This window comes from Schistocerca cancellata, chromosome 4 (genome assembly GCF_023864275.1).
Source record: "Schistocerca cancellata isolate TAMUIC-IGC-003103 chromosome 4, iqSchCanc2.1, whole genome shotgun sequence".
NCBI classification, from domain to species: Eukaryota; Metazoa; Arthropoda; class Insecta; order Orthoptera; family Acrididae; genus Schistocerca; species Schistocerca cancellata.
In genome coordinates, this window is record NC_064629.1 from 518,288,431 (window position 1) to 518,314,325 (window position 25,895).

The 25,895-nt window shown below is 39.4% G+C and overlaps 1 protein-coding gene across 1 annotated transcript; it reads right to left on the reverse strand.

Moving 5' to 3' along the window:
- Positions 1-326: 326 nt before the first annotated feature.
- LOC126183470 (uncharacterized) lies at positions 327-20,995 on the reverse strand. Its single transcript, XM_049925482.1, has 6 exons — positions 20,741-20,995; positions 20,279-20,654; positions 19,990-20,165; positions 19,808-19,891; positions 19,379-19,455; positions 327-838 (listed from the first exon to the last, which is right to left on the reverse strand). The coding sequence occupies exons 1-6, from the start codon at positions 20,897-20,899 to the stop codon at positions 787-789; spliced, it is 924 nt and encodes a 307-aa protein (XP_049781439.1). The 5' UTR covers positions 20,900-20,995; the 3' UTR covers positions 327-786.
- Positions 20,996-25,895: the final 4,900 nt, after the last annotated feature.

Sequence of the window (25,895 nt, forward strand, 5' to 3'; positions counted from 1 at the left end):
GGTACTGTCATAAATGAAACTGACAATATTCCAGTGTCAATATTCCCAACAATTATGTCAGTGTACTATGTATATCACCACTACCAGACTTTTGCAAATGCAGAAATAAAATGAAACACTGCTAAGCCCTAGAATCAAATATTTTCCTTCAGCAGAGGACCACAAGTATGTTAGTTATGCAAATTATTTAGTGGAGTGGTACTCAACATGTGGAAAAGTTCAGAAATGGGAAAGTTCATAAATGCAAAACAGTATAGTGATTAGGTAACATTTTTAATACTATGTGTCTTACAGAGATCACTTTTAACATTCACAATACTATTAATAACAATTCAGAGATATAGAAAGGAATAAGAAAGTCTATACAGAGAAATGTATAATTCATAAATCACACTACAGTTTCATATGCTTATTTACAATTTAAATTAACTTAATAAAGTTTTAAAACACCAACAGATAAATAACAGACCTCAAATTCCATGTATTTCATAAAATTATTTATCACAGACTGTTTAAACAAAGTGCTGCATAATTTTCTCTCAGTATAGTGACAGAGGTTCTCTAATTACTATTGTGTGTAAACAAAGACAAAATAGCTTTGGTGAAACATTGAACTGGATGACATGAGCTAATAAAAAATTTTGTACACATCCTAAAGTAGTTCCAGCTTTATATGAATATTTCTTGATTCATACATTCACTATTAGCTGGCATATGTTTCCACAGAAATCAAGCCATATTTAAAAATCTTTTAAATACTTGGTGACAATTTTCTGTGCCACATCATTATGTACTGACAGCATTCTCAAATAAATCAAGTAGTTTCTTGATCGCCTTTCTGGTTATACCATAAGGAATTCAACATATGATAATATTTCAAAATGACACAGTGTGTTGTTTAGAGTAACATGCTTATACAAGGCAGAGAACAATTCCATATTTCAGTCTAACAAATGACAACCATACAAACAATTTTATTGCTATTTTGAGTAAAAGAGAAAGAAAGGAATACTGCCTTTTGACACGTATTTAAAGATTTTTGGAACATTGTTCCAGGAGAAACAGTGATCTCTTAATATTATAAATTATTCCAATACACACAGTCATGTCCGCCGCTCGTGGTCTCGCGGTAGCGTTCTCGCTTCCCGAGCACGGGGTCCCGGGTTCGATTCCCGGCGGAGTCAGGGATTTTCACCTGCCTCGAGATGACTGGGTGTTTGTGTTGTCCTCATCATTTCATCATCATCCAGGAAAGTGGCGAAATTGGACTGAGCAAAGGTTGGGAAATTGTACGGGCGCTAATAACCACGCAGTTGAGCGCCCCATAAACCAAACATCATCATCATCATCTCACACACAGTCATGACTGCATTTAAACTGTTTAGTTTTATTTTCAGATGACTGGTTTCAATATTCTAAGATTCCCCTTCAGATCTTACATTCCTTGATGACTGTAGGAACCTTTGGCTTGCTTGCTTGGTTGGTTGATTAAAGGGACCAAACTTCTAGGTCATCAGTCCCTTTTTTCTCGAACACACAGGTCTGTATGACTGTAGAGCAGAGATAGCCTACCATGCAAAACCCAACCCCAAGGTCTACAGAAGATCAACAAAGACAAGATAAGGGACAAAAAGAAGAAAAGAGGACAGAGGAAGAAAGGCAGGCAAGGTGCCCCATCTAGGGAGCAGCCGGAAATCCCTGAAACTGGTGGGCAATGAGGGGACACACGGTCCACACCCCCTGGCACTTACCAGAGATATTCCACTCAGAAATTGCCTACGAAAGACTAGGAACATGGATAGAGCAAGAGAAGCACACAGAGACAAAAGATGAACAAGTCTAACAGACCACACAAGAGGGGAGAAGAAGAGTAAAAGAGCATGAAGGTCAAAGATCAGGCTGGACCACCAAACCCAGACAGCCACAGCCCAGTCTGGGCACAGCAGGCAACAGAGTGTTCGGCCAACCACTCAATGGGCCTATAAGGTTAAGTAGCTCTCCCTTAAAAAGACCTGTAAAAGTCTCCTTTACGAATAAAACGTAAAACTAAGTCAGCCAATGAGGCATTGTCTCCTAACACCTGGGGTAGCTAGTTAGGGTAGCCACAGGCTGGCTAGGTTGGGATAGTCCAGCAAAATGTGGACCTCTGTCAAACTGGAACCACAACAACAGTGGGACAGGTCCTCGCAATGGAGGAGATGACCACAAATCAGCCAAATATGACTGATGTGGAGCCAGCAAAGGATGGTAGATTCCTCACAGGAGGGCTCCATGGAGGATGTCGACATATTCATAGTCTCCTTTATCACTCGTGGTTAGTTTGAGGAAGTCAGAGTGAGCCATTCCGTATTCCAGATTCCTGGAACTTCATGGCACAATACTGATCAGAGGTCTGTTTCCAGTATACTGATCTCAAGAGTCAGTTTAATGGTGACCAGTTTGCCAGACTATCAACGGCTTCATTCCCTGGAATCTTGACAAGGCCTGGGGCCCAGACAAAGGTCACTGAGTGTACACATTGTCTGAGTGCATGCAAGGAATCCTGGATAGCAATGACCAAGGGATGGCAATGGTAAGACTGGTTGAGAGCTTGCAAACTGCTCAAGGAGTCACTGCATATGAGAAAGGACCCTTCAGTGCATGAACAGATATGCTCAAGAGCACGAGAGTTGCAGTGAAAACACTACAGCCAGAACCTTTGGAATGGAGCAGGTCCATTGGAGCATGCGTGGCAGTGTTCTCCATTCCTGCACAGATGTACCTGCTCCACGACACCAGTTCCTACAGTCATCAAGATATCTCCCCCCCCCCCCCCGCCCAACGCCCAAAAAACACACACACACAGTGAAAGTGGTGTGCTGACTCACCCACCAGATTATTATCGGTGACCACATAAAGTACTATTTTTCAGCCATTAGTTTCAACAATGTCTGGCAGAAACCAGGTTTTTATAACTCGGCACTTACCCGGGTGGTTGTGGGGGAGAAGACCAGACAGCGAGATCATCCATCACATCAGATTAAGGAAGGACCAGGAAGGAAGTTGGCCGTGCCCTTTCAAAGGAACCATCTCAGCATTTGCCTGCAGTGATTTAGGGAAATCACAGAAAACTTAAATCAGGATGGCTGGATGTAGGATTGAACTGTCGTCCTCTAGAATGCGAGTCCAGTGAGCTAACCACTGCGCCTCCTCACTTGGTCTACTTAATCTTCTTCAAATGAATGATGCCAGAACCCACTTTGCATATAGCAAGACAGTAGTTTAAACTATTCTTCTCCCAAATGTGGCTCCATTGTTTTAACCAGTGCACCATCTTGTGTGGTCCATAGAAAAAGAGTATCCAAAATACTTATTCTGGACAGTTATGGTATTTCGGAGAGAAAGATAATCATTTCAGAGGGTAATTTTTGGGAAAATTTCAATCTTTAAAGTTCATAGAAGTATGCATCCAATTTTCAGTGTGCGTAAATATGGCTGCTGGAATGCAATTAGTGGAGTGCCAATGTCTATGCATAAGTCTGAAACTGAAGACCAATACTCTTTGCTCTAGCATCTGAATTATATTGGACTGCAGTTTCAGGCTGGTTGCGTGGTAATATACATATTTAAAAAAAAAATTGCATGCACATACATAAATACTGAATATCTTGGTTCAGCATGTGACAGTGCAGACTTTCTCAGTGTTTTTCACAAATGTATTTTTATTGGGCTATTAGCCAAGTAATACTGGAATTCAGTCTTCATCTGATGACGCAAACAAGAAACTTGTTGAAATGCTTGTCCAAGAGAATGTTGTTACCTGGCTGACAAAACAAGAAATTTTCATCAGCTACGATACGGTATTTTAAAATGGAATTACTCTTGTTATTTCTGAAGATAATCAATAAGATGTACCTAACTTCAGAGTATCAGATTCAGAATATCATTTATGTTTTCAGAGACCTTTACCAGACTAGCACAATTAGTAGCACACATATTTCTTCTCGAAAAGCAATTGAATAAAATGTCAATAAAGCACAAGTCATTTTGCAGCCAATAGAACATTCCTTCCATTAGCAAAAAAACAACTGCTACATGAATAGGTGTTCCTCTCCCACAAGTAGGTGTGCTTGACAACTGTTTAACTGAGCATAATATTTTACCAAATTGTCTTACAAGGACCAAGTATGGACACTTTCTATAAACTGAGTTGGCACTTTCATCTGAAGAGTTTTCCTTAGATTCAAAACTGAGGATGTCATACAGCATTAAAATTAAATACAGGGTGTTCAAATCTTCAGTACTCAAACTAACAAGGATGATACAGGAGGCAAAAAATCGTAAAGCAACCATTTGTCAGAAACCTATATTGCATGAGCACTGGGAATGCATAGGCAATACGTGAGTGGATCAAATAAAAGTTGTTACACCAAATGTTAGTTTATGATATATAGAATGTTGCAACACTGAATTACTAAAAATTGGGTAGCAGTAGTGCCTCCATGACAGTTGCAGGGTCAACATGGAGCACTACACATGGGGCAAACTGCAAGACATGTACAGAGTGTTTTTTGATGCTCACCTGACAATGATATTCGAGGAGGTACAGCTAGATATCAGGAAGATGAAGTGGTTTCAGCATGATTGGGGCCCAACGCACTTTGCAGAACTAGTCCGAGCAGTAATAACCACTAATTTTGCCAATCATTGATCGAGCAGGGAGGATCTGTACACTGGCCTGCAAGGTCTTCGCCCCATTAGAGTTCTTTCTCCGGGGCTACATGAAAGCCAAAGTGTATTCTACCCCTGTTAACTCATAAATAGAACTGGTTGCAAGAATTCTTATGACAGCCACACAAACACAAAACGCACCGTGATTTTTCCTGCAAACATGGGACTCACTGCTACATCGATACTGACCCTGCACTGAAGTTATTGGTGCTCATTTCGAACCTTTATTGTAATGTAACAGTGATCAGAACAATAAATCAATCACACACAATAACTTCCTCCACACTCAGTACTCCAACAACATCTGTTTGTGACACATGGTTGCTTTACAAAATATATTCATCTTTGTCTCCATCATCATCCCTGTTAATTTGGACACTGAATTTTTGAACACCCTGTATAGAATATTCCACTCATTACAAATCTAAATTCAACAACCCCTGTTTGATAAACCAGTCACACCATTCATGTTCACTTGCCATAAAGTTTTCCAAGATCATTACATTTTCATCTGTTGGGTTGGGTGAGGTGCGAGACCTACAGAAACCTGACACAAGAAAAATCTATTACTCGCATTATGAACAGTGCTATCCTCATGAGGGTCCCTGAATAGCTAAACATAATCTTGTGAAGAGACCAGGGAAGTTAACTGAAGTTGGTGTCAGATTTATGAAAATTTAATTTGGACTTATAAGTTATTGCTGTGTTTTCACCAATTTATGTGCTCTTGATCATTCCTGTAAAATGCTTCATTATACATAACATTAATTCAGCCTACACTAACTTAGTGGAAAGTGTACACATTTTATGCCATTTCTAATTTGGTATTTTCCACATTCCTTCTTTCTGAATATTTACCAATCTTCCCCCAACACTGACAGCTTTCAGTGCATTGGCTGCATGTAATTACTGCCCCTCCCCTACTTAACTTATGCAGTGCTAATGTTCTTCTGTGACAAGTTTGTAAAAATCAACTGACACAAAAATATGTGAATTATGCAAACAAAATGCACAAAATATGATCTTTCATTTACGGCATGTACTGTAGATGTACAGAACTTCACATACTCACAAAATCATAAAACATTTGGTTCATACACTCCAATATCACAACAAAGATGTCTCATGAATAATACCCTCCTGGAAATGGAAAAAAGAACACATTGACACCGGTGTGTCAGACCCACCATACTTGCTCCGGACACTGCGAGAGGGCTGTACAAGCAATGATCACACGCACGGCACAGCGGACACACCAGGAACCGCGGTGTTGGCCGTCGAATGGCGCTAGCTGCGCAGCATTTGTGCACCGCCGCCGTCAGTGTCAGCCAGTTTGCCGTGGCATACGGAGCTCCATCGCAGTCTTTAACACTGGTAGCATGCCGCGACAGCGTGGACGTGAACCGTATGTGCAGTTGACGGACTTTGAGCGAGGGCGTATAGTGGGCATGCGGGAGGCTGGGTAGACGTACTGCCGAATTGCTCAACACGTGGGGCGTGAGGTCTCCACAGTACATCGATGTTGTCGCCAGTGGTCGGCGGAAGGTGCACGTGCCCGTCGACCTGGGACCGGACCGCAGCGACGCACGGATGCACGCCAAGACCGTAGGATCCTACGCAGTGCCGTAGGGGACCGCACCGCCACTTCCCAGCAAATTAGGGACACTGTTGCTCCTGGGGTATCGGCGAGGACCATTCGCAACCGTCTCCATGAAGCTGGGCTACGGTCCCGCACACCGTTAGGCCGTCTTCCGCTCACGCCCCAACATCGTGCAGCCCGCCTCCAGTGGTGTCGCGACAGGCATGAATGGAGGGACGAATGGAGACGTGTCGTCTTCAGCGATGAGAGTCACTTCTGCCTTGGTGCCAATGATGGTCGTATGCGTGTTTGGCGCCGTGCAGGTGAGCGCCACAATCAGGACTGCATACGACCGAGGCACACAGGGCCAACACCCGGCATCATGGTGTGGGGAGCGATCTCCTACACTGGCCGTACACCACTGGTGATCGTCGAGGGGACACTGAATAGTGCACGGTACATCCAAACCGTCATCGAACCCATCGTTCTACGATTCCTAGACCGGCAAGGGAACTTGCTGTTCCAACAGGACAATGCACGTCCGCATGTATCCCGTGCCACCCAACGTGCTCTAGTAGGTGTAAGTCAACTACCCTGGCCAGCAAGATCTCCGGATCTGTCCCCCATTGAGCATGTTTGGGACTGGATGAAGCGTCGTCTCACGCGGTCTGCACGTCCAGCACGAACGCTGGTCCAACTGAGGCGCCAGGTGGAAATGGCATGGCAAGCCGTTCCACAGGACTACATCCAGCATCTCTACGATCGTCTCCATGGGAGAATAGCAGCCTGCATTGCTGCAAAAGGTGGATATACACTGTACTAGTGCCGACATTGTGCATGCTCTGTTGCCTGTGTCTATGTGCCTGTGGTTCTGTCAGTGTGATCATGTGATGTATCTGACCCCAGGAATGTGTCAATAAAGTTTCCCCTTCCTGGGACAATGAATTCACGGTGTTCTTATTTCAATTTCCAGGAGTGTATAAAGTGAAGTAACATCAAGCTACACACTTTACTTTCCTAACAGTAGCGAACTCTATCAGTAGGTATAGTTGTTCTGGCCACATACTACAGAAGAACAAATCTAAGATCACATGATTCATCAGATTCATTAATGGGTGATGTTAATTGTAGGTTTAGACAATTGGATTCATTTCGTAACTACAATAGAACCACAATTATGATTTTATAACGAAATCACTGACAAGGAGACCACCTGGCAATTATATTTATCACATGTAATATTCAGAACTCAAAATTGGCAGTTTGATGTAACCCCAAAAAATTCTCACGAAAATCAACTTTGAAGATTTCTGAAGAACAGTAATTAACTGAAGCTGTGGCAAAAATTGATGACAGGTCACATGGCTAACATTGTAGTGTCACCGAGTGGTAATTGGGCAATCAACGGATTGCTAGTTTGAATCTTGCTATAGCTCCCCCTCACCCCCAATTCGAATGCCTACATCATTTAAATATGAAATTCATCAAATATGTGAAAACTAACACACATCTAATCACCATTTTTTTTATGAGAAACACAAGTCTTCTAGTTTCTAATTGCATATCACATGTACTGAAAATATAAATTCTTGATCATTGATATTTTATAAAAGGTTATTTAAATTAAAAAATATCAAAATTTATTAATGATCTTACATGTAATATTGATAATCAAGAATTTATATTTGCAATGAACACTGGAATTTTGCATGTGATATGTTATTAGGAACAATAAGATATGCATTTTTCTTAAAAAATAATGATAGGATATGTGTTGGTTAGGATATATTTGATCAGTTTTATATATTAATGTGGAGGTATTCAAACTGGGAGAAAAGAGACCGCAGCAAGAGTCAAACAAGTGATCCATTGATTATACGATTACCATTCTCCAATGGCACCAGCTGAGCCATGCTGCCAATCAAGGAATTCGTCATAATTTTAGGGAATTAAAGTCCCTTGGAAAACTTGAAAGTCAGTTTTCTCAAAAATTTTAGAGAGTTGAATTGACTTACTTTGGAAGACTGACATTAAAAAATTACAAAAATCCAACTGCTGGGTGGCATCCCTGAGGGATGAATTTCTACATGGAGGAATTCTTCACTTAATCACACAAGATTCAGTGGACACAGGGAGCAGGTTAGACATCATCATAATGTTTGTAATTAATAACCATACTGACTATGTATGTGCATGTTTTTTTTTCCTTGTGATTGTGTCTTTGTGAACACACCACAATAATAATATATTGCAACTACAGGTCATTATTCACTGGGATATCTATTCATTCTCTGGGACAATACAAGCCAAAGCTAAGTCGTCAGGAAACAAGTCTGTATACAGTTCACAAAATGCTGATTATGAACGTTACAAGTGAAAGAAACTAAGGAATTAAAAGAAAACAAACAGAAATTGTGAGAATATAAAAAACAAACACATTACAGAGAAACATTTTCAACTACAGCGAGGTACTCCTGTATGCAACAGAAGCAGTGTGCCACAGGGACATCTTTTAGTTTAGATCTGAAGTCTTGGGGTTTATCACTCTGTTTTTCTAGTTCTACTGGAGGGCTATTGGACATGAAACTTTCTGAATAGTGCACATATTTCTGAGCAATGCTTAAGAGAGTGTCATTCACATGCAAATAAAAAAAATGGTTCAAATGGCTCTGAGCACTATGGGACTCAACTGCTGAGGTCGTAAGTCCCCTACAACTTAGAACTACTTAAACCTAACTAACCTAAGGACATCACACACATCCATGCCCGAGGCAGGATTCGAACCTGCGACCATGGCAGTCGCGTGGTTCCAGACTGTAGCGCCTAGAACCACTCTGCCACTCTGACCGGCCATGCAAATCATTTTTCCATCAAGTGTTCACTGAATGAATATTGCACTTTCTTTTGAATGAGTCAGTTCTGTCAACAACAAACCCCATGAGGGAATATACACTAACAAAGGAAGCAGCTACTTGGGTAGCAGAGTACTTGTGGAGTACACACGAGTGTTTTTTAAGGCTAGGCAATAGTTTAAGATCCTCTGATTAACGTTCGCCAGTCATTAAATAGAGAGCAAACCGAGAACACGTACAAAGTAAAGACATTTCAACTGACAAAACTTTAACAGCAAATTGGCAAAGTAGTCATAAAAAAGTTCCTGAATTTATTGCTCTCCAGAAAAGTTGTCACACTCAAATTATTCTCTAAACCAATAGTGGCTGAAACCCAATGTACAAAACTCCAAAATATTTAGTGAGGCGTGGAATATTTATCAAAAAGACAGATCAGAACCCAATAGGAAGGGAAGTGTTCATTGCAGTCAATGAAAACATTGTGTCCATCAAGGTGGAAATTGAGTCTAACTGTGAAGTTATCTGGACGCAAGTAACAGACTTAGGTGAACACAAGTCAGTTGTGTCCTGTGCAACAGACGTTAGTTGTTGGATGTTTTTACTGCCACCTGATTCCACTACGACAAAGAACGTTTACACTCAGTAACATGGAAGTACCCAGCTGGGATGTCTATGGACTCATTACAGCCGTCATGGACAGACAGTCGTGCAAAGTAGTCTTGAAAATGTTTTCTGAAATCTTTATTGAGTAACTCATTTGACAGTTTGCATACAATGGAAATGTTTTAGTCCTTGTGGCTACAAACGGACCTGACCTTATCAAAAGTGCTAGTATAGAGACAGGAAGTAGTGGTCATGATGTCATCATAGGAGAGTATTTTTGCTAGAAAGAGCAGAGAAGTAGTTTGTGGAAGCAAGGTGGGATGTTTTTTATTTCCCCTCTTGTTTAGCCATCTGCCTCCTTAAAATTCATTTTTTCACTTTTAACTAATTACCATTAACTTACATGAGTATAATCTGCATCTTCATAAAAGAGAAAGTTTGGCCCTCAGTTTTAAAGAATATAACACCAGGCATATGTAATTGATTTTCTAATTTATTTTGACTATTACTAGTTAGTATCTTTTGTTATAGGGATATCAGTAATTGTTTCATAACTTAAATTCTATTGTTGACTTATAAACAAATATAAATTCTGTTTAGTTGTAAATGTTTGGAGGAACAACTAATAGTATTCTTAAAGAATCTGTTTGACTTTATTTGAAAACATGTTAGTAAAGCTAGCTCTTAATTCCAAAGTAATTTTCAGTTTCATCAAAAGTATTGTTTGCATAACTATATTTGTTAATTTCACGATTTAAACAAATAATATGGCTTAACCTTTGTAGTAGAAGAAACTGTTAAAAAGACTCAATTTTCTGATGTATGCAGTTAATTGAAGGAGTTAAGTTTTAATCGTAATTTCTGTAAATTAAACATTGAACAATCTGTAGTTTCAGTGCCTATTATTGTGATGATATATAAGGGCCCGATTTTTGGTCCTGAAGCAGTCAGTCCATGGCCGAGTTTCAGATAAAGAACCCGCATTGGTTAGAACAACAACAATGCACCCACTTAACTGTGAAATAAGTGTAATAGGTGATGTGCTAAAACAATGTAAGTATCTGTTCAATATGTACCATATTATGCGGCAATAACTGTGTGGTTGGGTTTTAACTGCTCGTAGATGTCCAACAGTAAACACTTGATGTTTGCTTGCAACCTATTAATGAGACTTATCAAATGTTAAACAATACTGCACTGGCCACATAACTGTGTATTATTGTGGGGTTGTGAACAATGAAAGTAAAGAACTGTGAAACGCAAATGTGCACCTGTAGGTTACATCATTTAAAGTAGTTAGTGTTGAACTTCCACTCCCCATTATTCAGCCAGTATCGCAATGCAGTATGTCAAGACCAAGGACCATCAATCAAGAAATAAAGCAGGCGAACGTCACAAGTTGCTAGCATCCCACTTAGACAGTGAATGGACATCACTCAGTTCCAATACTGCAGACATAGAGGAATTATGGACAAAGTTTAAACCGACTGTAAATCACGCTCTGGAGGAGTACATGCCGAGTAACTTGATTACGAGTGGGAAAGACCCACTGTGATTTAATAACAAAACTTCACAAAATACTGAAGAAGCAAAAACTGTTGCACTCCCAGTTCAAAACAGAATGCGTGAATGGTGTCAGGAAAAAGTTAGCAGAAATCTGAGCTTGTAAGAAGGTCAACGAGCAAAGCATACAACTACTTCCACGTCATACGTTAGCAAAAGATTTTGTCAAAAAACCAAGATAATTTTAGTCCTGCATAACATTGCAAAGCAGGTCGAATGCTTTTATCCAGAAATTTGTTGACCACTCTGGTGTAACCATAGAAGACAGCAAAAGGAAAGCTTAAGTTTTTAAATTTAGTGTTTAAGAAAACATTCACACTTGAGAATTATACAACCATACCATCATCTGACAGTTGCATACACTTCCATGTGGAAGACATAATAATAGGCATCTCTGGCATAGAGTGTCACCCGAAAGAGTTGAAAACAAATACGTTGCCGGGTCCAGATGGAAGGCTAATTCAGTTTTGCTGAGAGTGCTCCACAGTGCCGGCTCCTTACTTAGCTCGCATTTATCACTAATCTATCACCCACCACAAAGCCCTAAGTGACTAAAAAAGTGTAGGTGATTCCTGTATACAATAAGGGTAAGCAAACTCACCCACAAAATTATAGACCAATATCCTTAACATCACTTTCATGCATAATTCTTGAACATATTCTCAGTTTGAATATAATAAATCTCCCTGAAAAGGAAAAGCTTTTGTCCGCAAATCAGCAGAGATTTAGAAGGCACTGCACATGCAAAACTCCGCTTGCCCTTTTCTCACACGAGATCCTGTGATCCACGGTTGAAGGGCAACAGGCATATTCCATACTCCTAGACTTACAGAAGACATTTGACATGGCACCCTTTAGCAGGTTGTTAAAGAACATCAGTGCATACGGATTAGGTTCATAGATAAGCGAGTGGTTTGAATACTTCTGATGCAATAAACAACTTTGTCAGAACTTAAGAACTGCTACAGCTGCAACTGCATGCCATGAAATGTAAACACACAGCTAATATTTTGATGAGCGACTGAGAACTACTAAATTTAATATTCGAATACAGTGCACAAACAAATCAGTATGCTGTCCTCAATGGCGAGTGTTCATCAGAGACAAGGGTACCGCCCAGAATGCCCCAGGGAATTGTGATATAACAACACTTATTCTCTACAAAAATAAATAATCTTATTGACAGTGTAAGCAGCAATCTGAAGCTGTTTGCTGTTGACTCTGTGGTGTATGGGAAGGTATCATTGTTGAATAGCTGTAGGATGATACAAAATGACTTTGACAAAATTTCTAATTGGTGTGATGAATGGAAGCTTGCTTTAAATGTAGAAAAATGTAAGTTAATGCAGATAAGTAGGGAAAACAATCATGTAACATTTGAATACAGCACTGACAGTGTGCTGTAGGGATGGCAGTCATCACTGAAATAACCAGTTCTGTTGCACTAGCTTTTCTACAAGTTCAGTTTAACCTGACTGTTAAAACTGCTCAAAATAAGTAGTTCCTGAAATAAATAAATTTTCAGTTTTTACTGCTATTATTTCAGTAAGAAATACAGACTTCAAATAAAAATTGAAACATTCTGATGAAGGGGAAGGAGCAGCAGATTTCAACTGATATGAGCCTGAGACTGAAAGAAATCTGTCTCATTGGCTCCTGCAAAGATTGCAAAGGGAAAATAAGTGGTTCAGCAATGGTGACAGCAAAAGGTCACAAGTGGATGAGTTTTCTGCATCTTCATTTTTGGAATATATCGATTTTTCACCCTGAAGTAATCACAAAAGTAAGGGTTCAGTTAGTATCCCAAGTTAATAGCATGTGAGTAAAACTATGTATATCAAACAAATTTACCTTCTTTCTCAAGGAATTTTGTGAATGTTTCCTCTTTATATGATGTCACAACTTTGTTGGGACTACCACTCTTTTTAATCAATGCTGTTCCAATTCTTACGGCGTGTACTTGTTCCTACTTTCTAATGGCACTGTCATTATTGAAATAGCACTGTTCACTTTCCCATTTTTTTTTTAGAAGAACACAATATTTACTTGTTTTTGAAAAAAGTTTTATTTAAAATCTGAAAACTTTAGCACTGAAGCTATGGCAAATCGATATGCTGGTTTTTTATCTGGTAATTAGTACAAAAAAGAAAAAAAACTGTTATAACACAGGCCACACAAATACCAAAAAATATTCTACAGTGTTGCTTGACAGTGTCACATCAGTTAAATATCTAGGCATAATGTTGCAGATTGGTATGAAACAGAATGAGCACATAAGGGCAGCAGCAGGGAAAGCAAATACTTAGCTTCAGTTTATTGGAAGAATTTAAGAAAAGTGTAGACCATCTGTAAAGAAGACAGTGTTTACAACACTAGCGTGACCCATTCTCGAGTATCGCTCACATGTTTGGGATCCCCACCAGATAGGATTTAAAGAGAACACGGAAACAATTCACAGGCAATTGACAGATTTTCTACTAGCAGGTTCAATCAACATGTGAGTATTACTAAGATGCTTCTTGAACTCAAATATGAATACCTGGAGGGAAGACAATGTTCTGTTCACAAAGTACCAGTGAGAAAATTAAGAGAACTGGCATTTGAAGCTGACTGCAAAATGAATCTACTGCCACCAACATACATTTCACGTAAGGAGCACAAATGCAATATAAGAGAAATAAGGGCTCTTACAGAGGCATATAAACAATCACTTTTCCCATTGCTCTATTTGCGAAAGGAACAGGAAAGGAAATGACTAGTTGTGGTACACGGTACCCTCTGCCATTTGTCATACGTCGGCTTGCAGAGTATGTATGCTGGTATAGATATATGTACAGGGATGCCAGTATTCAAATTCCAAGACATGTGAACAATGGCCTACATGCAGTTCATGAGCTGACACTGCAAATCTGTCTCACTTCCCTTTTCTGGACTACAAATATTCTTGTTGAGTCCACATATATGCCCCCAAATAATGATATCATATGGGACAGTATGAAAGCCAGCAAAGTTAAGAAGCCTTTGTATTACAGCATCAGTGACAACTGAGCTTATGCTTATAGTGAAGGCAGCAGTATTCAATTTCTGCACAAGATCTTTAACATGATACTTTTAAGAAAGCTTTTCATCTGCCCTCAGTCCTGGGAATTTAACATTGTTGACTTCACTGACTGTTTGACCATCTTAAGGCAACAATACTTACAAGAGTTCTGTCAGAAGCTGTATGCAATGTGTTTTGTTGCAATTAAGCATTAATCTGTTCTCTGAAAGCCATGTGCTGATACAAATTACCCTATTAGCAAGATCATTTACATTATATTCCACATCGTGCACAATAGCAGTGAAGGATGGAGATGACTGGAGAAAAAGGAAAAACCACATATAACAGGATTTGTACAAACTGCTGGGCATTATGGCTGTGTGTAGGAAGAGGAGACTAAAGGGGTCTGGGCATGTCGTGTGTCGAGAAGGCCGTATGATCACAGGCAACAGATCGAGGGGAAGACCATGGCTGAGAGGGATTAACAGTCAAAGAGGATGCAAATATGACGAAGACTAGCTGGAGAAGAATACTGGACCGAGGAAGATGGAGGAGGCTGATTGGTGGGGCCAAAGACAGACTGTTTGTGTGGCCAAAAAAGTAAGTAAATAAGTAAGTGAAATATGTTTAGTGGTAGGTGATTGATGTATATCAAGTAAAAGCAATGGGTGCAGAACAGAACTCTCTGTCAGCACACACTTTACATGACCGAAGTAAGACAAGGCTCTTATATGTTTGTTGACACTGTCCCCAGAGGACAATCTTCTGCTCCCTACTTTCCTTATATGAAGTGAACATTGTTGAGCTTTTCCCCAAATTCTATAATGTACCCATTTATGCTAAAGGGCTATGTGGTCTGCACTATTAAATGCTATTGTTAAATCAACAAACTACAGTCCTCAGCCTACTGTTCAGCTCCACTAGTACCCAACACAAAAAAGAATAAATTTCATTTTCTGTAGATACTCCTTTCTGGGACCAAACTAAGTGTGACAATGAATTATGTGCACCATGAAGTTCCACTGCTCTCTTATTGTTACATTCTCAATAATTTAAAAAAAAACACCAATAACAAAGAAACTGGTCTGTAATTGTCTTCTTCATCTCTTTCACCTCTTTTAAAACCGGTTTAAGGTACAAGTATTTCACTCTGTCAGAAAACTGACCACATCTGAAATACATTTTGCACAGGTGACAGAACACAAGCAGTATATGGTGCACTGATCTTCATCTTACTACTTGATATTTCATCATACCCACAGGAGTCTTTACTCTTACTGGTTTAATAACTGATTCAGTTTCATATTTGCTTGTTTCATGTAGCTGCATGTGGTATAATTGTTTCGGGACACCAGCTTTTAAGAGTTATAAAACTTTACTTGTGCCAACAGAAGTTTGATTTATCTTGCCAAGTAATGACAAGAAGTGATTACTAAATATTCTACACAACCTGGATGGATTAGTAACAGTTTGATTCATTCATGAGAAAACTAATGAGCTGGAAATAGATACTTTCCCAGCAAAAATCTATTAAAAACATCTCAATTTGTAAGTTATGTAAATGACAATTCCTTTTTAAATTATATATTTGCTTATTTATTGTTATTTAAACACCACCAAAAGGAACTTATTTTCAGGCCTCCCTTCAGAAATGAGGCAAACAGAAATGTTGAACAAAGATGGTGCCAACAAGCTTGCAGTACACAAGTAAATGTTTTGTCTAAGATTCGACATCATCAAATGCCTGTGCATGTGTACCATGGTTTCATAGCTAGTTTCTATATACTACAGAAGTCAGAAACGAGAGTCACAACGAAGAATTTTTACCTGAAACCTGAGAGTTTCATAAAAGCTGTGATTTTTATTGTTCCCCTGCCTGTACCTATCTGATGCGGCCACAGTGATAATAAATTCAAGCAATCCCCAATAGTGTATTCTCAACTCTGAAAGAACAATATGTACCAATCAACCTGCAGCCTGCATTCTACATGCAATGACAATATGAGAACATGATTTCAACTTCAATTTGAATTCCTTTTTGGATTTAGGACAAATGTGAAAACTACACTTGCTGTGCAGTCACATGTATTTCAACATGTTCATCATTTCTGTACACGAGTTGCATTCTGATAAACATTTTCATTTAAAAGTGTTAATGTATGCACAGACTAAACATATGCGTCTTTCATTCTGTTCCACCTTCAAGGTGAACCTTAGAGGAAGGACAAATGCATGCATAGAGGAAATGTCAGAAAATAACAACTTAGCAAGGATCCTAAAGGGAATGCCATGGACATTATGGTTAAGAGTGGTCGAAATGTTTACATATTTTCAATCCAGGTAATGAGAAATTCAAATATCCAATAACCAAAGGTAGTAACCCAAATTTTTTGCAAAAGCTGGGGCATAATTACATATAAGTGGGATATTTCATTATATTAACAACTATACAGCGGCATTTAATTTATTACTGAGATATTCAACTTCCAGATCACCTCAGAATATATAATATGTCTACTGTCAAATTCAAGAAACTGATCACAGTGTACACAAAGTAAGAAACAGAAAATATTTTTCAATCAGACTCTGCACTAAACTCATCAGCCACATAATAGCCTATGAATAAGTCTAAATGTTTTAAAATACGGGAATTGCTAGTTAATGAATAATATTTTTAATTAATTGACAAAAAGAGTTCAACATATCGAGATTGAGCCATAAGCAGCTATATCAAATGTTCCTTGCTTCTAAGCTAGGGAAAAGTTGGAATGATTATCATGAAGCTAGGAGTGCAGCAAAGAAGACAGTTGTGGCAGCAAAATTGGCCCATCTGAGCGAAATTTATGATAAACTTGAAACACCAACTAGAGAGCTTGAAATCTACAGACTTTCAATACAGCATGATAGACAAACAGCAGACAGAAAAATCCTGTGGAATTAACAATGAAGATGCAAACTTGTCACTACTAGGAAGAAAGTAGCAGAGTGATGGCAGCAATACTTTGCAAAAATCTGCAATGAGGAGTTTCCACAGGCTTCAGCTCTAGTGTCAACACCTGTACAGCTACCCACTGTACCAAGCACCAAGGATGAGGTAGCTGATACTCTGCATAAAATGAAAAATGGAAATGCAGTGGGACCTTCAACTGAATGGCTGACAGTTTTCTTAAACAAAATTGTTGAATAGAGAAAGATCCCAGCTGACAGGACTTGTAGTAAAACAGTTCCAATTTGGAAGCAGAAGGGTAACCCAGGTGAATGTAGCAACTACTGCATGTTACATTTTCTAACACAAACAATGGAGATCTTCAGCATCATCGATAAAAGGATCTGACAAATGATCTGTCTCACCACTCTCATCACCAATCAATGTGGATCTGTGATGGGATGTAAGACGACAGATGCTATTTGTGCTGCTCGCTTATTGAAAAACACTGAAAAGTCAAGGAGGCAGCTACACACTGTTAAAGTATACCAATATGTAATCTGTTTAATTGCACTTTATGGTGCTGAATGCTGAAGTGAAACAGTGACCTGCTGTCATGGAAATAAAGATTCTCAAATGGACATCTGGAGTAACACTGCAGAATCATGTCACAAATGATGAGGTTTGTAAGTTATATGAAGGAGCACCAACAGTAGATAAGATGACAGAAAGTCATCTACAATGGTATGGCCATGTTCTTAGAGCAATAACAGTGACAAAGACTGATTTTAGTTTGAAAGGCAAATGATAAATGGCCAGTAATACGACACAGGAAATGATAGCTTGACATCCTGCACGAAGATTTCAAGATCTCATGCTTGCACCCTGACCAGACACAAGATCAGATAAAATGGTGAAAGACAGCCAAAACAGTGGACCCTGATAGCATGAACGACAAATGCTAAAGAAGAAGAAGAATATTTCACATGAGGGTGGTGCATGCCTAAACAGGTGTATAATGTTGAGTACTGCCAATTTTCTAACTGTAGGTCCACCCAAGCAACACTTATGATTCCTTAACTGAAGTCCCTGTCTGCTCTGGCAGCAGATCTTTCTGTATCTGATATTCCACTCTTATTGCCACACCAGTCAGGTGGTAGGGTCCACATTTTATGCTATCTTGGGTCTGGTCAGGGTGCACACTTGAGATCTTCATGCAAGGTGTCTAGCTATCACTTCCTGTGTCATCCTATCAGCCATTTACCATTTACTCTTCAAACTAAAACCAGTCTTTGTCTCTATTGTTGCATCTGCTCTAAGAACATGCCCATGCCATTGACCATGTTAATAAATGTAAAGCTTCTCTTAAAATAATTAGCAGCAATGAAAGCAAAATTTGAAAAGTCTTATTTTCAAATATGCATCACAAAATCCATTTTTACACCAACTGCAATTTAGTTTCTATGAAAGCTTTGTGTCTTTTTATGTTATTGTCGATCATTAGTATCAAATTCAATACCACTGTAAATTTACAATAAGAATTGCATATGTGGTTCATGTTACAGTAAGTAAAGCAGTCACCAAACCGAAGACTGTTTTGAACACCACTGTGCTTTAATAGGCACAGTCTTGTTGGAGGTGGTATGCTGTTGCCTTCATCCAACCTCTGAACTGACTTACCCAGACAATTATAGGGGAACCTACAGGTTAATGTGAATTCTGAATCACAGTGCAACTCGGCATTTTTCACATCTACAAACATTGACAGAGGTGACAGCAGCAATAAGTGACACATAAAAATCCTAGGAGTGACTGGAGATTGAACCAGAGACCTTTGGATTTGTAATCTGGTACTGAGTCACCAAGGTACAACAGTAATAAAGAAATTATTGGTTTCTGAAAACACAGAAGTTTCCTTACAAAAGGACAAAACTGGACAGTAGCATTGCTGAAACACCCACTGTACATGCTTATGCACATGAAATGAAGGTAAATGTGCTTAGGGACTGTTACAATCTAGTTAAAAAATTTAAGTAGTACTCTACCTTCATAAACTATGAGATACTATTAGAAAAGGTAAATGTACATCGGAAACAAAAGGATACAGTTGTTCAGAAAGTTTGTATATTCGTGTCATGAACTTGCTCAGCTCTTCACATTTAGCCATGAGCTGGTACATCAACTAAAACATGAAAAATATTACAGAAAGCAAATAAATAAAACAGAGGAACTCAGGCAAACAATAGTATAGAAATTTTAGAATACCAGTTCAAAGTAATGTTGGAGACACAGAGCACATGTGCTTTAACACTTGGTTCAAATAATTTAAATAGCATATTATTTGCTCACAGCATACTTGATTAACATCACTTCTTTATGAATGAACATCCATTTCTATGCTGTCATTCTATTTTTTTCCCTTTCATCTTTCACAGTTGTCGAGTGAACTGAACTATAGCATTGAGAACTACACAACTGACAACTAAACTATATAACTATGGCAAAATATTATAGATAACTTTTTTTTAACTTACCTTAATATTTGAATCAACAGCATCACATGTTTTGCAAACGGCATCCCTGTATGTTTCCAGACACTCAACTGTAATAGCTGATACCTATAACAAAAGGGACAGATATTCATTCCATAATTACTCTGGACTTCCATGTTTAAGACAAATAAAGAAGCACAAATGTGTTCAATAGGTATACCAACACTGTGCAAAATCCCTGCTAGGTTTTCTGTTAGGGTATCGACAGATGTAGCTAACCTCCTCACTTCCTGCTCCAAGTCATTTAGAACATTGGGATCAACAGAAGGAAGCTGTGGCATTAATGCTTGTCTATAAAGACAAGGAGTTGAAATCCGCGATCCAGGAAACGGAGGCGTATCTGTAACGTTTACAGTTACCACAAATATCAGCGATGGAAGTACCAGTAGGTCTACTGACAACACACATCAGCACTTTCAGTGTTAGAAAAGAACGCTAAAATGTAATACATACCACCTTTCTTTGTAATAGGACTTGAGAGCTTTATTTTGGTTTCCAGGTCTTCTGCAACGAATAACACCATATCACCTTCCGTAGTAACAGTGCCCTCCAAATGCAAATCCTGCAATGTCTTATGAATAGACTGTACATTCTTTTTCTGCAACGCGGAACTTTCAGCACACCTCTGTAGCTCCAGCTTGTCAGGTCGTTTATTATCGCTGTCCTGCGGCTCAAACCTTGCACCCTCCGAGTCACTCTTCTTCTTGCAAGCCATTTCGTCTGAGCACGGAGACCCACCAAACGAGCGATTTTCAAAAATTGAAGCATCTGGAGGTGACGTTAGTGAATCGAATGATATTTCTGAATACGAAGCTGTCATCTCGTGCAGCTGAGAAAACGAAAGAAGTGAAATTTCATTCATTTACATATTCATACAGGCAATAATTCGTCCGTATATAGCCACAAAAATCTTACCCGATCATCATACATATCAATTGTAGAAACTTCTTCGTTTCTTGGTGATATGTGTTCCAATTTGTTGGATAATTCTGTAGCAAATTCCGGATTAAAAGTTCCGAAATCATTTTCGCATGGAGAAACTTCATCTTTCCGTTTTTCTGGAAATGTTGCCATGGCTGTCCTATCACTTTTACTTAGCGCGTCATGTAACAAGTAAAGCACAGCTGACACAAATAAACAGCCTAAGCGTCTGCAAAACACGCCGCTCAACAAATGACTGTTCCCTGCGGTTGCATCTTTGACCAGAGATGTTCTGTTCCAAAATAGACAAGCGCGCACTGACGTGTGGCTGTGCGAATACTAGTATCACTATACAGTTTCAGTCTACAGCTGGCCCGTCAACTGGCAGTCTAAGAAAGTTGGCGAGCCGCTATGTTCTCGCAAAGAATATTTCAGTTCAGGGCACTAACTCGGAATGGAGGAAATTCTTCTGTGGATTGTATTCGCAGTTTGTCTTTAAAAAAAATAAGTAAAAGAAAAAAATTAAAAAATGCTAGAGACAGAGAGAAAACTCTAAATAACAGTGACTCCTTAAGCGACGATAGCATTCACATTTTAATCTCCTTTGCGAGTTACAGGACGAACTTGATGACTGGGGAAATTATTCGCAAATGGACATGAAGACGTACAAATAGCCATTGTCGTTCGTAAATCCTCATGTACGATTTCTTTTGACTGGTACTCAGTCGTGTTTCCTCCCATGACTCGGTATTTCCCAATCGGCCAGAAAGTGCAGAACTTACGTATACCAAAAGCTTGACTTATACTGGGTCTCTCTCCTACGGGTCGTCAGGCGTATTTTCTCTGGTGTTTTGGCAGATATTTGCAATTTCTTTATTACAACTTGTATCTGGCGTCAGCCCAAACAAATCCTGTTCATCACGTCTGTCATACGATTCCCAGCGTCGACGGAATGCGTCATTTTGTTTTCCGTTTCAAACAAAATTATTTTTAAATCGGAATTTTACGCGCCCTTTCCACAGAACGCTTCGAGATTTGTGTAGTGCGATATTAGTTTTACTGATATTTATTAACAGGAACAGTAATACATGATAAATAATCAGCGTTCCAGCAGCGATTGTGCAGCGTGTTTCTGCACGGCGGTACCAGTCAGTGCAGGCCAGGGTGCTGCTATTGCTGCAGAGTACTCGTCATTCCTCGTGTTTTACTGTCCATGTCAATACATATCGGTAAAAAGAATATCGGCTGCGATCACAGTGGCACCGATATCAGTGGATTCCGCCGACAATCGACGTCAGCTGATGACGGCTGATCTTTTCAAACCAGTACGCCACTACATGCACGATAACATTGTAACTGATCTCATCATCAAGGGTGGAGACTTCGAACAACAATCAGTGAAATTCAAATCAGTTTATATGTGTCTGAAAGAACTGACACCATTTCTATTCTGCAGCCACTATGAATCAAGACACAAAGGAATTAAAGGCATTAGCTGCTAGTTGGCACTGATGTATATCAATGAAGCAAGTTCAAAATTTGTGGCCGAGCGGTTCTAGGCGCTTCAGTCCAGAACTGCGCTGCTGCTATGGTCGCAGGTTCGAATCCTGCCTCGGGTATGGATGTGTGTGATGTCCTTAAGTTAGTTAGGTTTAAGTAGTTCTAAGTCTAGGGGCCTGATGACCTCAGATGTTAAGTCCCATAGTGCTTAGAACCATTTGAATCATTTTGAAAATTTGTGCTGAACAGGGATTTGAACCCGGGTCTTCTGCTCATTAGGCAAATGCGCTAACAGCTATGCCATCTGAACAGAGCGGTCACCACAGCTGCACAGACTAACCTAGCACACCTCCTGTCAGACCCAAATTATCAATTTATACCACACACTACTGATGTAATGCCCTTGCTCATTATTCTCATTACTCATGGCATCTCAGCAATTCCCATAAGAGTTCGAGCCTGGTGTGCACCTGCTCTGAAGGGATCATTGGCCATCATCGTCTTAATTATATACATGTGGTGTCTGTTCTTTTGGACATGTCTTAAACAACATACACAATTTTGATACTGCAGCCGCTATGAATCAAGACACAATTAAATTAAAGGAAATACGGAAGCGTCCGATCCTGCCCGACTGCTTTGACCCATGATGTCACAAATATGGTGGAAACAAAAACAAACACACACACTTTCCACAAGAAGCCTAATGACACTAACGGGACAAGTGCGGGAAATGGGGTGTTTTGGGTGGGGGGGGGGGGGGGGCAAACTAAATATAAACAAATTTAGACGCCTTGCATAGCTACAACGTGTAAGTGAAGACAGCCATGCATGAATACCCACCCACCTCCCCAGGGGTCGTAACCCCTGCAACCCATAGAAGATAAAGATGCTTCAGTAGCTGATTAGTGTTTTTTGTCTTTTTCAAAAAAAAAAAAAAAATCTCACGGGATAGAACGAACAGATCAGAAAAGTAAATAAAATAAGATAAAACAGAACTGGAGACAGCCACACTCAAACCAAACTCCGCGCCGTCATGACGTCACACACGACAACACCCTTACGTCACGGGTCAAAGCCAACACGTGGGATCGGATGCTTCTGTCGACCCAAATTAAAGATACTAGCTGCTAGTGGGCATAATTTATGAAAAGTTATCATTGGCTTGTATATCAATTGGTCAAGTTGAAAATTTATGCAAGACCCAGACTTGAATGTGGGGCTTCTGCTCACTAGGAAGATGCACTGACACCACATTTGGAGAACTGGATTCTGCCTCTCAGCCATTCTGCTGCTTACAGTATGCTGCATCAGCCACACAGCCAGCAACACACAAGGAACACATGCCAAGTGATCAGAGGAACTTCCATTTGTCAGAATCATCTACTGTGGCAATGACGTGTTCCCAAACACATGTTCATGGGGCATTTTTCCTTCATTTCCAGTCAGGAATCCATCCCTTCAGTTTGTTGGTCTTATTAACGTTCACCCTGTATAATTAAAGCAATGATGACCAATGATCCCTTTGGTATGAATCTACATTAAGCTCAAATGCTTATGGGAATCGGCGAGTTGCCGCAAATTTGTGACTTGCCCCACTGACATAAATCAACACCAACTGTCAGTTAATGTTTGTAATTCCTTTGTGCCTCAAATCAGTTTGCTTGCTTTGGTCAAATCAACTGACGTTATTACTAATGAAGTATGGACTGTGAGAAGCTAATAAATTTATTCCGAGGAAGATAGAGTTTGTGGCATCCTGTGGATGAAAAATTTCATAATCGGGATATAGTTTGGAATCTATAGACTGAAATTGCAGGTTTATTGGAAACCACAAGTAAGCAAAATTTTTATTGGAAATTTTAGGCTTAAAATTATAACCTCAAAAAATAATCTGTTCAATTCAGAATGATGGCATATCTTATGCTTATATTTACTGTAACGGGTCTTTTTTGGGTTGTGGTAGGTGCGTAGTAGCTGCCTACAAACTTTTACTACTGCTTCCTGACATTTCTATGGCAGTTGGATGGTGACTGTTATATGAAGTGGTTAGTAAATGTGGTGTTTTATGTTTGCACTTTTCATTGCTTTAGGTGTTCAGTGTACCTTATTCTAAGCTTTATGTTTGTCTTTCACATGAACCTGAAAGGTAGTCATTGAAGGTTAATTGACATATTTCTGCACAACTTCAAATAAATACAGCAAAACAATGTTTGTAATTTTGATTTTCATGATCATAATCAATCATCTCAAGTATGTAACAGATTGTTTCGCCCTCAATCTCATATATTCAAAAAACCTATCTGGTTATTCCGATAACTGTTATTTTCCAGACAGATATAGCTCACTCAGATGCATTCGATGTCTGTTTAATACTTTTTAATACCAAAAGCCAGACTGCAGCACTCGTCTCCAAGCACAGAGACGACATAGTACCCATCCCAACCTGGGTTAAAATAACCTAATTAATACTGTACATAGAATAGATCCTGACCTAACCTAATCTCCTTGACCCTGCCACAAACTGATGAAGGGGACTGGACATACTGTGACCAAGCTGTTGGTCAACATTATCGGATGGTTCTGGCAACTGTTATCAGTGCCACTGTGGATGCAGTGTAATTTGGGACAGCTCTGTCAAATGGGCATGTAAAATTTCACATTAATAGTAATTTTGTTTGTAACAGTAAACAAATCGAGACTTTTCATCGTTGCTGGGCATTGCATGAAACACGTGATAAGCAGCATTTGTTTGGGCTGACTCCAGCTACACACTGAAAAAATAAAATTGCAGATATCTGCCAAAATACCAGGAAAATCTATCGGTAGCTTTGGTTTCACTACGCATGACCTGTACCTCAATAGATATTGGAAGGACAGACTGGCTAAGCTTATGGGTAACAGTGTAGTGAGCAGTGGTGGGATCACTCATGGGAAAATTCCTGTAGTAGTTGGTGTTAGAGCTGCACCTTTTTAAGACTGAGGTCAGCTTATAGGTATACCTGCTTAAAGAAGTCCTTCTAACTAAGGAATCACCTTCAGAGGTGGTCAGGTATCCAAGTAGAGAAGGAATTAGCATATTTCATCAAAATGTAAGAGGTATTAGAGATAAAGTTAGTGACCTGCTTATAGATTTTGACTCTGACATTATTGGTATATTGGAGCACCACTTAAATAATTTGACAGTTCAGAGGCTTCCTTTACCAGGATACATATTAGCTGGCTGTTTTTCAATGACTTCTTTGTGGAGTGAGGGAGTGGCCACGTATGCAAAGAACAGTATTCCATTTGAGTCCACAGATGTATCACAGAATTGTGAAACTAATCTTCCAATTGTTGTTGCTTATAGGTCCCCTAACTCTGACTTCAGAGCCTTTCTGCTCAAGCTACAGAGGTTTCTTGGTTCACTTGATAGGAAGTACCAGAAATTAGTTATATGTGGTGACTTCACGTGCAAGAAAAAGGATGTCGAAAGATCTCCTAAATGTGTATGATCTGATGCAGATTGTGTTTTTTCCAATCAGGGAGCAGGGAACAATAGCACAGCCACAGACAATATTTTTATTCATTCTCCATTACTAGCTGGGCATTCTGTTAGTAAAAAGGTGAGTGGCCTTTCAGACCATGATGCACAAATTTTAACACTGAA